The sequence below is a fragment of the Dama dama genome, chromosome 12, assembly GCF_033118175.1.
Source record: "Dama dama isolate Ldn47 chromosome 12, ASM3311817v1, whole genome shotgun sequence".
In the NCBI taxonomy this organism is placed as follows: domain Eukaryota; kingdom Metazoa; phylum Chordata; class Mammalia; order Artiodactyla; family Cervidae; genus Dama; species Dama dama.
The window spans coordinates 43,708,252-43,723,851 of NC_083692.1; the positions used below are offsets into that span (position 1 = coordinate 43,708,252).

Sequence of the window (15,600 nt, forward strand, 5' to 3'; positions counted from 1 at the left end):
GGCCTTCATGCTCTCCTGATTCCTCATCCTGGATGTTCTTTTAAGAAGACGCAAGCTGGTCAGCCTCGATTAAAACTAAGGAATCAGACCTTGACACAGAACCTTGACAGCTCCAGCTGGCTCAATGGCAGGGAGCCAGCTCCTTCTCTGAGATAATGGGCTGTGGAAACAGCAATCTTGGTTTTAAGTTGTGGCTTCCCACACCACCAGGGCCTCTTGCAGGCCCTGGGGCCCCAGGGAGGCAGTCATTCTAGAGGAAGCTGAGAAAAATGGGGAGTGAAGAAGTCCTGGGAGAGACTGAGAAATGACTCTGCCTTAGGGGCCAGGGGCAGGGGTGGTTAGTGGCCTTTGAGGCACAACCAGCATATGAGCTAATAGGAGTAGGAGGGAGCTGTGAAGAGGTAGCCAGGAGGTATGAGGTGACTGCCCCCTCAAGTAACACAGACTTAGTGAGGTCCAGTAGGGGCCTGGCCACCACCTCAAACCTTCAGCCAGAGAGCTCCTCAGAATCAGACCAGAGTGGTCTTGGGTCAAAGCCCTCCATCTGGGTAGCAGCAGAATAAGGTCAGAACCAGGAGTATTTTTTTTCCTCCCAGTTTCCACTCTGGAGTTTTTTTCTCATCATCGGGCTACCTCCCAGATATGGATCTCATGGGAGAGTTCTTGGCCTGTCATATCCTGAAAATTTTCCTTCACAGATGACCCCTGCTTGTCATGCAGGGCTGGGCTTTTTTCCTTCTGATGGATGGCTTTTTGAACCATCCCGTGCCAGCTGTTTCCCTGTCTCTATCCGTTCTCCTCCCAGGAAAGATGGAGTAGGAGCTTCAGTGGCCACATGAGGCCTTGTGACCCTGGGGAGGAATGACCGGCGGCCTGGGACTCAGCCCAACAGCAGACTGCCCAGGGGCAGTGGGCACAGGCCTTGGCATCTGGGCATGCTGATCTCTTTCTCCAGAGAGGGCAGTGTGGGGGGAGGAGGGGGTGGAATCCAGCGACTTCTCAGGCCCTAAGAATTCCTGCTCTCCCCCTCAGTCTGACCCTCGTTTTGCCCGTCTGGGCCGCGGCAATCCCCACGGGCAGGGCAGTGGGGGAGAAGGAAAGAGAGGCGGGTTTGCTAGTTTGCTTGGCCAGGCACCAGGAGTGTGAGCCTGCCCTCCCCCGCAGACTGTCTCCACTCGCTCCTGTCCCCCTCTCCGCCGGCCTGTCCCTCCGGGCTGCTCGAGCCCCACTACTGCTGTCCCCAACCCGCCCCGCCAGCAGGGCCAAAGGGCGGCGTGACTCACGGCGCTGCCACCAGCCCACGGCTTGCCCGAGGCGTATAAAGGCTGCCGGGGTGAGAGGCGGCAGAGCCTTGCCGGACCCGGTCCGAGGCGCTCAGGGCATGGCTGGAGGCGCGGAGCGAGGCCGCGGGGGCGCGGGCTGGGGGCTGCGCGGTGCCCTGGCCGCGGTGGCGCTGCTCTCGGCGCTCAATGCTGCAGGCACGGTGTTCGCGCTGTGCCAGTGGCGCGGGCTGAGCGCTGCGCTCCGGGCGCTGGAGGCACAGCGGGGCCGGGAGCAGCGCGAGGACAGCGCCCTGCGCGCCTTCCTGGCGGAGCTGAGTCGCGCCCCTCGCCGGGGGCCCGCGCCACCCCCAGACCCCGCGAGCGCCGCGCGCAACAAGCGCAGCCACGGCGGGGAGCCTGCGCAGCACATCCGTGCTGAGAGCCACGACATGCTGATGATGATGACCTACTCCATGGTGCCGGTAGGCGGGGTCTCAGCTCCCTCTGACGCCCCCGCCGGGGTGGGCGGCCGACAGTGAGGGGGAGAGCCTCAGACATCCTCTCCTCCTCTGGCCAGATGGCGCGGTGCCCTGGGGAGAAGTCCTGGGTGTGAACCCGCTGGGAAAATCACCTTGGAGAGCACCTTAGCCCATCTGGGGTCAGTTTCCTCATATGTTAAACGGGGGAGGGGTGAAGGGGTAAGTCTTCCACCTCTGAGGTCGTTCAGACTGCAGATAAATTAGGGGATAGGCAATGTTCTTAAGAGCCTACTTCCTAACTTTGAACACAGGTTTTCACCTTCTGGTGTGACAGGAGCCGCAGCGGCCCGAGCTCTGCCTGTGAAATTCGTAGGGGGTCCATGAGAGCACAGACGTAACATTTCTGGAAGAGCGCAGACTTATGTAAAGTGATTCTTTCACTGACATCATCTATTGGTCTGGCTTTTCACCGGGCCTCGGCTCATCCCACCCAAGACTGCCAACCTAATAGTTTAGGTTTATGTGAAAACAGCCCTAATTTTACCAACCCCTGGGACCTTTTTGAGGGGAAACTTACTCTTGGGTACCAAGTGGTTACAAATAATGGAAATCAACATAGAGCATCTTTGTTAAAACGCAGTGTCAAAGCTGGGGTTTATCATGTGGGCTCCAAGAAGTCTATCGTTTCAGTCGCTCAGCTGTGTCTGACTCTTTGCTACCCTATCGACTATAGCCCACCAGATTCCTCTGTCCATGGGATTTTCCAGGCAGGAATACTGGAGTGTGTTGCCATTTCCTTCTCCAGGGGTTCTTCCCGACCCAGGGATTGAACTCACCTCTCTTACGCCTGCTGCATTGGCAGGAGGGTTCTTTACCACTAGCGCCACCTGGGAAGCCCCCAAGAAGTCTGTGGAACCTCAGAAAATGTCGGAGTGAGCTCTTCACAGGCTCATGCATCTAGGGAGAGTCCAAAGCTTTTCATTAGATTTTCAAAGGCCACTGTGCTCCTCAAAAATGATTTCAGAAACACTGCTCTTAAAACAAGTTGTTAAAGTAAAGCCTCAAAAATCTTTCTTCCAGTTTTAATTTCATTTGTTTTTGCTGATATTAGCTCAATAGTTATCTAACAGTTGCACTTGGATCACGTTGCAGTTCCCCATTCTATTTCATTATCTGTTACAGCTGTGATGAATATTTTACTTTACAAAGATTTCAGTTGTCATCTCAAGTCAAGTGTGAGCCATATTTTGGAATCCTAGGTGTTTGAAGATAAATTCACTTAATCCTATTATCATAGAAGCTTTTAAATATCTTACATGAGCTGAAGTGCTTTCATAACTACATGAAAGTACTACACACTTCAAGCACATCTTTTGGGAAAGATCACATTTTTCCATTCCTGAGTTCATTTTTTTTTAACCCACATTGTCATTTAAAAAGCTGGACCCAAGCAAAAATTTCAGAAAAGGACCTCTGTAAAGTGAAGAAATCTCTTTAGGGAAATTCACTCTTTCTCTTGGCTCTTCACTGTGCATTTTTAGGGGTTTGTTAAAACATCCAAGAAGGTTGCACCTGAGTATCAACATTTTATATTTTTAATCCTGCTTTTAAGAGGCTTATGTATCCAGATTACATTCTGTTCATCATTAATCCAAGATAATGCAGACACTCATATCTGTGTCAGTATGAAAGCTGATTTAACTACCACTAGCTGCTCTGTAGCAACTCAGAGAACAGACATTACATTACATTTATCTGGATGAGAAGCACTTGAAGATTATCCCCAAGTCATCCCCCACTTGCAATGGGTGTGACCTTTAGGAGTCACTGAGGGACTTTCCATGTAGGCCAGGAGAAAGTCACCATCATAGTCCTCTTGGGAGTAGTTCCCAAACAGTAGACTTAGGGGTCACCTGGGAACACATTAAAAATGCAGATTTCAGGGTCCTAACCTCAGACTTGTAGAATTATAATCTCCAGAACCAGCTTCCTTAAGTCCCCTGACCTACCCATCTCCCACCCTTCCAACCCCTTGGTGAGTTTGATACAGGTGGTCAAGGTGCCACACTTTGGGAAATGCTCCTCTAGACCACTGCTTCTCTAATGTGCATATGAAGATCTTGGAGATCTTGTAAAAATGCAAATTCTGATTCAGAAACTCTCAGTTGGGGACTGAGGCTCTGTATTTATAACAGGCTCCCACTTATATTGTTGCTGCTGGTCTGAGAACCACACTTTGAATAATTCCATTCTACAGCAGTGGTTGTACAGTGAAACCATATAGGGAGTTTAAACATGACTGATGCCCAGGACCCATCTCCCAGAGATTCTGAATTAATTGTTAGGAGTGAAGCCCAGGGGCGGGTGCCCGCTTACCAACACAAAGGGCCTTGGCATGCCTGCCTGATGATGGTCAGTTGTATTAAGCACCTCACTCTCACCAGGTCTCCCTTGAGGCCTCTGCTTTAGGCAAAGGAACAAACTTAATGGTGAAAAGCTTTTTACATACTTTATTGTAACAACACTCTCACCATTCACCCTAGTAGATTTCCCTCATCTTTACTCTCTCTGTTTCTCAGAACAGAGAATTATTCACATGAGGAAACAATTTTTAAAAAGAACTTTCTCAGGGCATGTAGAGTTGGACATGACTTAGCAACTGAACAACAAAAGGGCACCTGAGTAGAAAAATTGCTAGGAGGACTATTAAAGATGTAGTTTACAGCATGGAGGTAAGCGTACCAACTTCTCATGGTTGAAGTCTACACTTTACCTCACCTTTTTATATAGCGCCAGTAGGTCTTCAATGAGAGTGAGATCAGAGGTCCCCTCACTACTGAAGTCCCATGTCCTGAGAGATCTCAGAACAAAGAAACTGTATGCAGACTAATTTCAGCATTGCAAAAAGTCTTCCAAAAATGGCTCATTTATCCAAGATGAGCCTTCTCAAGCCAACCAATACTTCTAAGTTCTATGCTTTTGGCTGAAAGTACTTCAACTCAGCATGTTAATTCTGGTTAGCACAGTCTGACCAGAAACTGATTGGCAGCTGTAAATGATTTTATTAAAAGGACAACATAACTAATTATTACTTAAGTACAATTAGTTTGGTTGTTATTGCTTAGTCGCTGAGTCATGTCTGACTCTTTTGTGACCCCATGGGTGGGCTGTAACCCACCGGGTTCCTCTGTCCATGAGATTCTCTAGGCAAGAACACTGGAGTGGGTTGCCATTTCCTCCTCCAGGGGATCTTCCCAACCCAGGGATCGAACCCACGTCTCCTGCTTCTCAGGCAATTCTCTACTGCTGAGCCACCTGGGAAGTCCATTAGTTAGTTTGGTACAGCCATTAAATCTTTTAAAGGAAGTGAGGATTTTGGAGAAAAGTAATGAAAGGGGCCCTGGATACCACTGAGCTATACCAGTAATGGGAACCCATCTGCCAGGAGCTCCTTCAAGAGATGTTGGTGCTGTATAGTCTCCACTCCCTCCCACTGCTCTTCTCACTCCTCCCTGCATCAGTTTCTCTCTTTTATTCCATTCTTCAAGTCTCACCCTTATTGATATTCTGGTAGCTTTATCATCCTCCCTAAAATCTTGGGTCAAGCACCCAGTAGGAAGAAAGTTTTACTACTCATAATGTGTGCCTTAACAAGTTCTAAACGGATCAAAAGGTTACATTTAAAAAAATGAAGTTCTAAAACTGTTAGAACAAAATATGAGTAAGTTCATTTTTAATCTTGGAAAGGGAAATGAGAACTATAACTCAAAAGCCAAAAGCAAACAATAAATGAGTAAATTTAACCACATTTAAAAAGCACACACAACAACAAAAACTGCATGACAATTATAAAAACAAACACATACACCATTATTAAAGGCAAATGATAAACTGTAAAGAAATATTTGCAGCTCATATTATAGGTACAGGGCTAATCTTCTGCATATATTATGTATGCAGATTATATATATGCAGAAGATTTATGCAGCAGTTCTAGAAGCTGTTTAACAAGGTAAGAATTTAATAGGGGAATCTGCAACAGAAATAGGAATCCAGTAGGAATATGGAATGCATAGGTCTCAGGAAAAGAAATGCAAATTTATCTTAAAAACACAGGAAAAGAGCTCTTGATTTAGAAATGCAATTACTGCTCCAAAATATAATTCTTACCTTTCAGAATGGCAACTGCAAAAGTTTGACAACATATTCTGTTGGGGAAACTGAAGGGAAACGGACTTGCTCTTATACTGCTGTTTGGAATGCAAAATGCTACAGCCCATAAGGAAGGCAATTTGGCAATACCTTTGGATAACAAATAGGTTTACTCTCTCACCCAGCAATCTTGCTTGTGGGAATTTATCTTGCACAAGACTTTGTCATCTATGAAATGACATATGCACATTGTTATTCACTGCAGAATATTGGTAAAAACAAAAGACTAACATCCTTTGTCCACTACAGGACTAGTTAAGTAAACTGATGTATTTATCCACTGGGATACTAGGTAGCTATAAAGCAAGAATGAGTAAATTCTCTATGTTCAGCTATTGGAACAACCCCCAAGATATATTTTTAAATGACAAAAGTGTAAGGAAGAAGGGGAAAAATAAATGATATGAACAACATTACTTACTTAGGGAGGGTTGGGATAAGGTGGGCATGAGCCTTTCATTGCATAGCTCTGTGCATTATTTTGACTTTTGAACCATGTGATTGTGTTACTCGTACTGTGAGTGAAAAGGCTGTAAGCCCAAGGTTACATGGCAGCTGCCACTGTGCTGGGGGCCATAGGGCGCAGTAGGGACTGTGCCCACCCAAGGTTCATGTGCTCCGTCTACAGGGGAGGTTTTTGCTGATGGTTGCTGTACATGAACGAGAGCCTTGTGTGTCTGATCTTTTGATTTTTGTCAAGAAAAGTAAAAAATCTGTCTTTTTATGTGAAATCTCTTGGTTTTTAACTATTGACAAAAATTTTCTCAACATGTTTTTTTATTTGACTGACAGTGTATTGGCCAAACAACACTCACATTGTTAGGGGCTGAGTTAAGACTTGGTTCTGAACAAAATGGCTTTATTTAGTTACACCACAACCCCCACCCCCACCACTGATTTCCCAGCCTAATTTTGAAAGGATAGTGGAATCTGTGTCATTGTTATCATTATTGGTGGTTAAGTGGAGTTGGTTTTTTGCATTTCATTTGGTTTGGTTGGTTTCATTTTGTTTTGGTTTTGGCTGTCTCTGAACATCAACCGTAGGGGCTTCTCTGGTGTCTCAGTGGTAAAGAATCTGCCTGCCAATGCAGGAGACGCGGGTTTGATCCCTAGTTTGGGAAGATTCCCTGGAGAAGGAAATGACAATCCAGTCCAGTATTCTTGCCTGGGAAATCCCATGGACAGAGGAGCCTGGTGGGCTGCAGTCCATGGGGTCACAAAGAGTTAGACACAGCTTAGTGACCAAGTGTGAGCACGGAACATAAACTCTACCTTCAGTGGATGGAGATTTCCTGTCACTGAGGCTTTTCAAAAGCATTTACTGTGGGCAGATCTCATGGAGGAGATTCCAGCTGTGTTAACTAGTAATGCATTGTAGCAAACAGTTTTTCATGATGACCACTCTGAGGTACATGGATCTATACATTATCGTGTTTACAGGGGACAAAAGTCACATTACCATAGTCACAGCTTCTGCTTGCATGGATGCTGTATCTCCTTGAAGGCCTTAGCTTGGTCATGGCAGGGGTTACCTGCCTTTCCCACCCCTTGAACTGAGTCACTTCCATGGTGTAAAAGCTGAGAATTTAGATCAGGAGTCAACAAACCGTGGCCTAAGGTCAAATCAAGCCTGCTATTTGTTTTTGTGCAGCTTGTGACTTAATGATTTTTACATTTACAAGTGGATAGGAAAAAAATACGTGGAACGGTATTTTGTGACACATGAACATTGTATGAAATTCAAGTTTCAGTAACTATAAATAAAGTTTTATTGGCATTCATCCATGCCCACTTGTTTATGTATTGTCTGTGGTTGCTGTCACATGACAACCACAGGATTGAGTAGTCACACCAGAGACCATATGACTCACAAAGCCTAAGGTATTTCCTATCTTGTTCTTTACAGAAAAGTTTACCGACCTCTCATGTAGACAGTGGTCCATGGGATTGGAGGACCCTAGGCATTGTACCTTTGAAGAGCTAAGCTACTAAATCAGGGTTGTTTAAGCAGAGTGTTAACCTTGGGGTTTAAGCCCTCCTGCAGGAGACAGAGTCCAGGACAGAGCTGCGCTGAAAGTGGTTTCACTCTAGAGGAAGGCAGTGGGACTGAGCCAGCCCTCAAGCCGTGTTCCTTCTAAGCTGACTTCCCAAGTCTGGAGTGGGATAATGTTAGAATAGCCATCCCTTTAGCCTCATATCTAGGCCTTGTTTCAAACCACATCTATTCTGTTCAGTTGCAGGGGAGAAACTTATACCCCAGTAGGTCCTATCGTATAAACTGGGCCCTGATGAGAGCCTAGAGGCCTGACAGAGCAGAACAAAATAAGACAGGGCAGCCAAAGCAATAACCCACATGTGGAGCCTGGTTGTGGCTGGAGAGGGGGGCTGGTTCTGTGGCCTTTCTCATAGCAGCATGTGCTCATGGGCACTTGGGATGTCACACATTAATTTACGTGTCAGAAGCCATGTCCAGGTATCAGTTAAGGGTAAGAGAGAACTTGAGGCTACATCTCAGCTAAGACTGTGTCTGGTCCAGGCTTGCCTTTACATGATGCTGCTGCCCTTAACTCTGGAGACCTGGAATTCCCTCTTCTTCATGGGCAGGTTCCCAGGCAAATTCTGTCTCCCCCATGCTTCCCTGAAGTACGTTACAGCAGTAAATAGTATGGACCTGGGAATCAGACAGATTCATCCCGGGCCCACAGCTTGGTAGCTGGGCAACTTTGGGCAAGTCTGTTAACTTCCCCCAGCCTCTGTTTCCTCCTCTGTAAGAGGTGAGATGATAATATTGAATATGCACCTCAAAGGGTTGTTTGGAAGTTTAAGGGAGATGATGTAGGTAAAGGACAGTGCCCGGTATAGTCAGACTTCCAGTAACTGTTCATTGTAGCTGTTGCTGAGATTAATCGCTGTGAGTTTATCATGTAGCCCTCCTTGCCCCATGCCCTCAGTATCTTGTTTCTGGCTTTACTTTTTATCTTCAGTCTCTTCAAAATGCCGAGTTGTCTGATCATATGTGCTGTTATCAGCTGCTGCTTTGGGATCCTATTTTGCCTTTTGAAGCCTAGGGTAGCTCGCACCAACCTAAATCATCTTGTCATTGAAAACAAAACAGAATTAGCCTTGATGTGGCTTCTTCAACAGTTCAGGCTTTCCCGGGGCCTCACCCCTGCTTCATGGCCACTGATGACGAGGTTTGCCCCACGAGGAGAGTCATCTTCACCCCATTCTGAGCTACTGGCATAGTTCTTGTGCACTCCTGCCGATTTCTGTTGATGGCAGTTCTGAAAAAAAGTTCTGGATGCTTTCATTTGGAAGATTGACAGAATGTGAGTAGAAGGTAGAGAAAAAAGCTTCTAAGAAAGGGGAACAATTTACTTCTTGGGGTGGGCGGTCTCATGGTCTCCAGGATATGGGTACCCATGTGGGAACTACCAAAATAGTCCTAGATCTTATAAGACATAACTCATCTGGGGAAAAAAGACATTTTAAAAATCTACATTCTTCAAACTCTCCTTCCCTCCCTGCCTCAGAAAAATATCCTTGGCCAAATCTAGTTGACATTCAAGCTTAATTTACATGCATTTTATCTACAGACTAAAGGTCATGTTGTGTAAAACAAGCTGAAGCTTTTAGGTTGTAATTCTGCTACAAAGGGAGCATTTTTCAGTCCATCAGTTGCTTTTTTTTAATGTAGCTCTTTGAGTTGTAACAGCTCTATATTTTAAGTAGATATAATTTACTTCTAGGTTAACTGAAGTTCAGACACAATTTTCTTTACTGAAAGGTGGAGTTAAAAGAACGAAGCCAACTAAAGATCACTTAAAATGCAATTTGTGGAATTGTTCAGAATGCTATAAGCAGAGTAACCCCATCTTCCGGCCACTCAGAAAGTTTCTTGTGTTCATCAAAGTGCTGGGAATTTTGGAGATGCTGCATAAGCTATATGTAAAAACCGTGAAGGACTTGGAAATGCATTGTGGGTAACTGTACCTAAGCTAAAACAATGAGCTAGCAACTGCAAAATAATTCCCCAGTTTTTAAGTGACTCGGTGCTTTTGGGGTCTGGAATCTTTTCATTCAAAGGTGGAAAATGCCTTCTTCCTATAGGCAACACTTGAGGTCCTTGGAATCCATCCCTCTGAATAGGCAGGCCTTTAGAGAAAATTCTTTTACAGTGAGCATCAGGGCAGTGACAGAGAAAACCAGTCCTCACTCAAGTGATGAAGGAAGGTTTCGTGGAGCAGACAGAACTGGAAATGGATAATGAAGGGTTGATGAGATTCGAGCAGGCAAGGAGGGGAAATCAGTGCAAATACAGTTAATAACTTGAGCCAAGGTCTAGGGACAGGAATGAACGTGGTTGCAAGGCTGAGAGAGCAAGAAGCTTTCCTACACTGAGGAGTTTGGGCTGTGGGAGAGGAATTAAGGTGGCCACAGGAAGCTGAGAATGAATCTGACGAGTGGGAGAATTTTCCATGGGGCACTCATGAAGGAAGCGATTTTATAGGACTGATCTGGCTGTACAATACAGGAAAGATTGCACCAGGAAGAGATGAGAGGCAGGAAGAAAGCTAGGAAGTTATTGCCTTAGTCCAGGCAGGAAATGATTCTGTCTAGCTAAGATGATGATATCAGAAATGGAGAAGATCTATAGCCTAGAAATACCACGAAATAAGGATAAATTGAACTTGGGAACTAATTGGACATAAGGAAAGAGAAAGGAGCCACCTGGTCCACATCCCTCCAAAGATGGTGGAGTGATCAGAATTGAGGAAACTGTAGTGGGTTAGTTTAGATGTGAGAATGCTGCATTTATTTTGAGAATGAACATGAGATGAAAATAGAGGAAAAGGGGAAGGAAAACAAGAATGAAAGAATATTCAAGGAAAAGAGAATACCCTTCTTCCAAGAACTATGTGTTCTCCATCAGAGAGGGCTTTACAAGTCTAAAAAGTAAAAGTCAGTTCCCAAAGCCTATATAATGACCTCTAGAAAGAATGTTATTTCCCAGGTAGTCATTTTTATGGTTCATGGGTTCAAACCATACATATATGCTGGGTATTGAATTTAGGGAAGTCAGTTACACTAAGCATAATTTGTAAATATTCATGTTCAAGGTGAACTCACGCATTCATTCTTCCGTTGATCAAAACTTTTTGAACCCCACAGAAACAGCATGTCTGTCAAACCAACAGTTTTATCCAGCCAATGTTCCAATGTTAACAACATCCACAACTGTTGTGGATGAGTATCTCAACCCAGCTGCTGCTGCTGCTGCTAAGTCATTTCAGTCATATCCGACCCTTTGCGACCCCATAGACGGCAGCCCACCAGGCTCCTCTGTCCACAGGATTCTCTAGACAAGAATACTGGAGTGGGTTACCATTTCCTTCTCCTGTCAACCCAGGGACCTCCTCTAAATATTTTCTGGACTAACCTCTCATAGCTATTCCTTGTGCAGAGGGAGGAGGGGGCTGAGCAGGGAGTAGCTTGACAAAACATCTTCACAAATGTTTTTGCTATGTACAAAGAATGCCAAAGGGCAGAGTTTGGGATAATGGATTAATTCTTTGTCCATCCCCCCAACACTGGACAAGTTACTTAACTACCATTTATGTATACTTTTCTGACTATAAGGTGAAGATAAGCATACTTAGATAAAAATCAAAATTATCTGAAGATGCTTGTTGAAAGGAATAATGGGTGCACAGAATATTATTATTAACAGTTAGTGAAAGATTATTCCAGCAGCACTCCTGCTTCAGAAAAATCCATTAGAAGCCTGGGGGAGACAAGAGATTCTTAGCTCACTTCAGAACACTCATCTCTTCCACCCATAACCTCTTATGCACTTATCGTCTGTATCACACAACTAAAACTTTGTTTGTGTACAGTTTTGGTCTCTAATTTGTCATCTCTAGTCACCTTTGTCTCTTTAAATATATCTCACCACTCTGCTACACCATTAGCGAGATATTTGATGAATATCTCTTCACTGATACATGCATCTACAACTCAGCAAGGGCAAATATAGACCAAGATATCTGCTAGTTTCTGAATCTAGTTTCTTTACACATGAGAAGTTTTGGAGATGAGTCCTGGAGTATTTTTTAAAGTCTTTTCTAAGAATTCTTGCTATCCATCAAATAGGAGTTTGTGACAGGTTTTGGTAAGACTGATTTAGCAGGCCTGCTCTACCTGTTGGAGATTCCTTCATTCATTTGAGATGTAGTTACCTACTATATCACAGGCACTACCATGGGTGCACAAGAAACAGTATAAGCAAACTATGCGAATCCCTGTCCTGTTGGGGTTTACATTCTGGGAGGGTAGCGACAGACAAGAGCCAAGGCAAATAAGTAAATTCCCTGCAATATTAGAAAGTGATAAGTGCTATGAAGAACAATGAAGAAGCTTGAGGATTAGGGAGCAGGAAGGGGGAGATGCAGTTAGAAGTCTTCTGGGTGGGAAAGGCCTCACTAAGAAGGTGACATTTGAACAAAAAACTTGAAGGAGGTGAGGGAGTGAGCCATGTGGAAATCTAGGGGAGGGCTCTTCAGGCAGAAGGAAGAGTGAGAGCAAAAGCTCTGAGATGGGGGAGTGTACAGAAAGCACAAGGAACAGTTAGACGAGGGAGTGGGAGGGAGTGGTAGGAAATGAGGTCAGAGGATAACTGGGCAGAGAAAGGACCAGAGGACCAGTTCATGTAGAGCCTTGCAGGATGTTGTAAAGACACGGGCCTTTATTGGGGGGTGGGGGGGGTGGGGGTCTTTGAAGGATTTTAGGCAGAGGAGTGATATGATCTGACCTGCCTTTTCAAAGGATCGCTACAATGGACTAGATTCTTTGGAGGGGAAGCATGGGCAGTGGTAGCAGGGAAGCTATTTACTTGGCTATTGCAGTGAAAAAAAGGTAGTGGCTGAGGGGTGGAATGCTAAGTGGGCTCTGTCTAGATATGTCCAATGTCAAGCTGCTAGAATTTGCTGACAGCTTGAACATGATATGTGACGTCGGGGGCGGGGGGAAGGAGTTCAATGACTTCAAAGTTAGTGGCCCAAGTAGTGGAAAGACAGAATTGTCATTAATGAGATAGAAGAACTGCAGATAGAACGGTTTTGAGGGGAATATCAAGAGTTCAGCTTGGGGTATGTTAACACCAAGATTTCTGTTAGATGTTTAAGTGAAGATATTGAAGAGGCAGCTGAACACCTGAGTCTGCGAGGGAGGGAATCCCTGTTGGCAGTGTACCCAAGAAATAGTGGAGAGGCTGAGCACAGTAATATTCATTACCTGGACACAGGGAGACTCTAACCAACAGTCCATCTACTCCTGAGGTTACTGAGTCTTAGAGAGATAAAACATCCTGTTCAACGTCACAGAGCCAGTGAGTGAAGGAACTGGCACTCACCTCAGACTTAACTGTGTCTGACTCCCCAAACCCATGTACTTTATACTACACCTTTCAGCCCTGGGTGTTATCTTTTAATTCTGTTTACAGGGTTTTGTTTTTTTTTGGGGGGGGGGGGTAGGGGGAGAGGTTTTTTGTTGTTCAATCTCTTAAGTTGTGCCCAACTCTTTCTGACCCTATGAACTGCAGCATGCCAGACTTCCCTGTCCTTCACCATCTCCCAGAGTTTGCTCAAACTCATGTCCATTGAGTGGATGGTGCCATCCAACCATCTCATCCTCTGTTACCTCCTTCTCCTCCTGCCCTCAGTCTTTCCCAGCATCAGGGTCTTTTCCAGTGAGTCGGTTCTTGCATCAGGTGACTAAAGTATTGGAGCTTCAGTATCAATCCTTCCAGTGAATATTCAGGATAGCTTTCCTTTAGGATTGATTGGTTTGATCTCCTTGCTGTCCAAGGGACTCTCAAGAGTCTTCTCCAATACCACAGTTCAGAAACATCAATTCAGTGGAGCCTAGCCTTCTTTATGGTCCAACTCTCACATCCATACATGACTACTGGAAAGTCATAGCTTTGACTATATGGACCTTTGTTGGCAAAGTGATGTTTTTTCTTTTTAATACACTGTCTAGGTTTGTCATAGCTTTTCTTCCAAGGAGCAAGTGTCTTTTAATTTTACACTGCATTTTCATTGATGTTTGAGACCACTTTTCATTCAGCACCCCAGTCTCTGTCTGGCTGACCCAGCCCTAACCAGATGTCTCTACTCAAGAGAGCATGAAAGGTTTGTGTTATTTCCCTCCAAACCAGGGGCACATCAATAGCTCCTGGTTTTGCAGTGATGTTGCTATGGGCAGAAGAGAGAATGACCATCTCTCAGGAACCCTAATAAGATAACCCTCAAATCTCTGGGCTGCCATTTTCTAGGGATTAGTGGAGTCTTTGTCAAAATTAAGTTATCTTAAGCAAATATACACAAAGAGAAACAGTAACCACATGCTAGACGTTCAGTTCAGTTCAGTTCAGTCACTCAGTCGTGTCCGACTCTTTGCAACCCCATGAATCGCAGCACGCCAGGCCTCCCTGTCCATCACAAACTCCCGGAGTTTACTCAAACTCATGCCCATCAAGTCGGTGATGCTATCCAGCTATCTCATCCTCTGTCGTCCCCTTCTCCTGCCCCCAATCCCTCCCAGCATCAGGGTCTTTTCCAACGAGTCAACTCTTTGCATGAGGTGGCCAGAGTATTGGAGTTTCAGCTTCAGCATCAGTCCTTCCAATGAACACCCAGGACTTATCTCCTTCAGGATGGACTGGTTGGATCTCCTTGCAGTCCAAGGGACTCTCAAGAGTCTTCTCCAACACCATAGTTCAAAAGCATCGATTCTTCGGTTCTCAGCTTTCTTCACAGTCCAACTCTCACATCCATACATGACCACTGGAAAAACCATAGCCTTGACCAGACGGACCTTTGTTGGCAAAGTAATTTCTCTGCTTTTTAATATGCCATCTAGGTTGATCATAACTTTCCTTCCAAGGAGTAAGCGTCTTTTAGTTTCATGGCTGCAGTTACCATCTGCAGTGATTTTGGAGCCCAAAAAAATAAAGTCTGACACTGTTTCCACTGTCTCCCCATCTATTTCCCATGAGGTGATGGGACCAAATGCCATGATCTTAGTTTTCTGACTGTTAAGCTTTAAGCCAACTTTTTCACTCTCCTCTTTCACTTTCATCAAGAGGCTTTTTAGTTCCTCTTCACTTTCTGCTATAAGGGTGGTGTCATCTGCATATCTGAGGTTATTGATATTTCTCCTGGCAATCTTGATTCCAGCTTGTGCTTCTTCCAGACCAGCGTTTCCATGATGTACTCTGCATATAAGTTAAATAAGCAGGGTGACAATATACAGCCTTGACGTACTCCTTTTCCTCTTTGGAACCAGTCTGTTGTCCCATGTCCAGTTTTAACTGTTGCTTCCTGACCTGCATACAGGTTTCTCAAGAGGCAGGTCAGGTGGTCTGGTATTCCCATCTCTTTCAGAATTTTCCACAGTTTATTGTGATCCACACAGTCAAAGGCTTTGGCGTAGTCAATAAAGCAGAAATAGATGTTTTTCTGGAACTCTCTTGCTTTTTCGATGATCCAGTGGATATTGGCAATTTGATCTCTGGTTCCTCTGCCTTTTCTAAAACCAGCTTGAACATCTGGAAGCTCTCAGTTCACGTATTGCTGAAGCCTGGC

At 45.0% G+C, this 15,600-nt stretch overlaps 1 protein-coding gene across 1 annotated transcript in view; it reads left to right on the plus strand.

Annotated features, from left to right (window-relative positions):
- Positions 1-1,381: 1,381 nt before the first annotated feature.
- The window catches only part of GLDN (gliomedin), a 56,500-nt gene continuing 42,281 nt past the window's right edge, over positions 1,382-15,600 (plus strand). The window contains exon 1 of the mRNA XM_061158379.1: positions 1,382-1,744. Within this exon, the coding sequence (XP_061014362.1) occupies positions 1,382-1,744 (363 nt within the window). The remainder of the gene's footprint in view (positions 1,745-15,600) is intronic.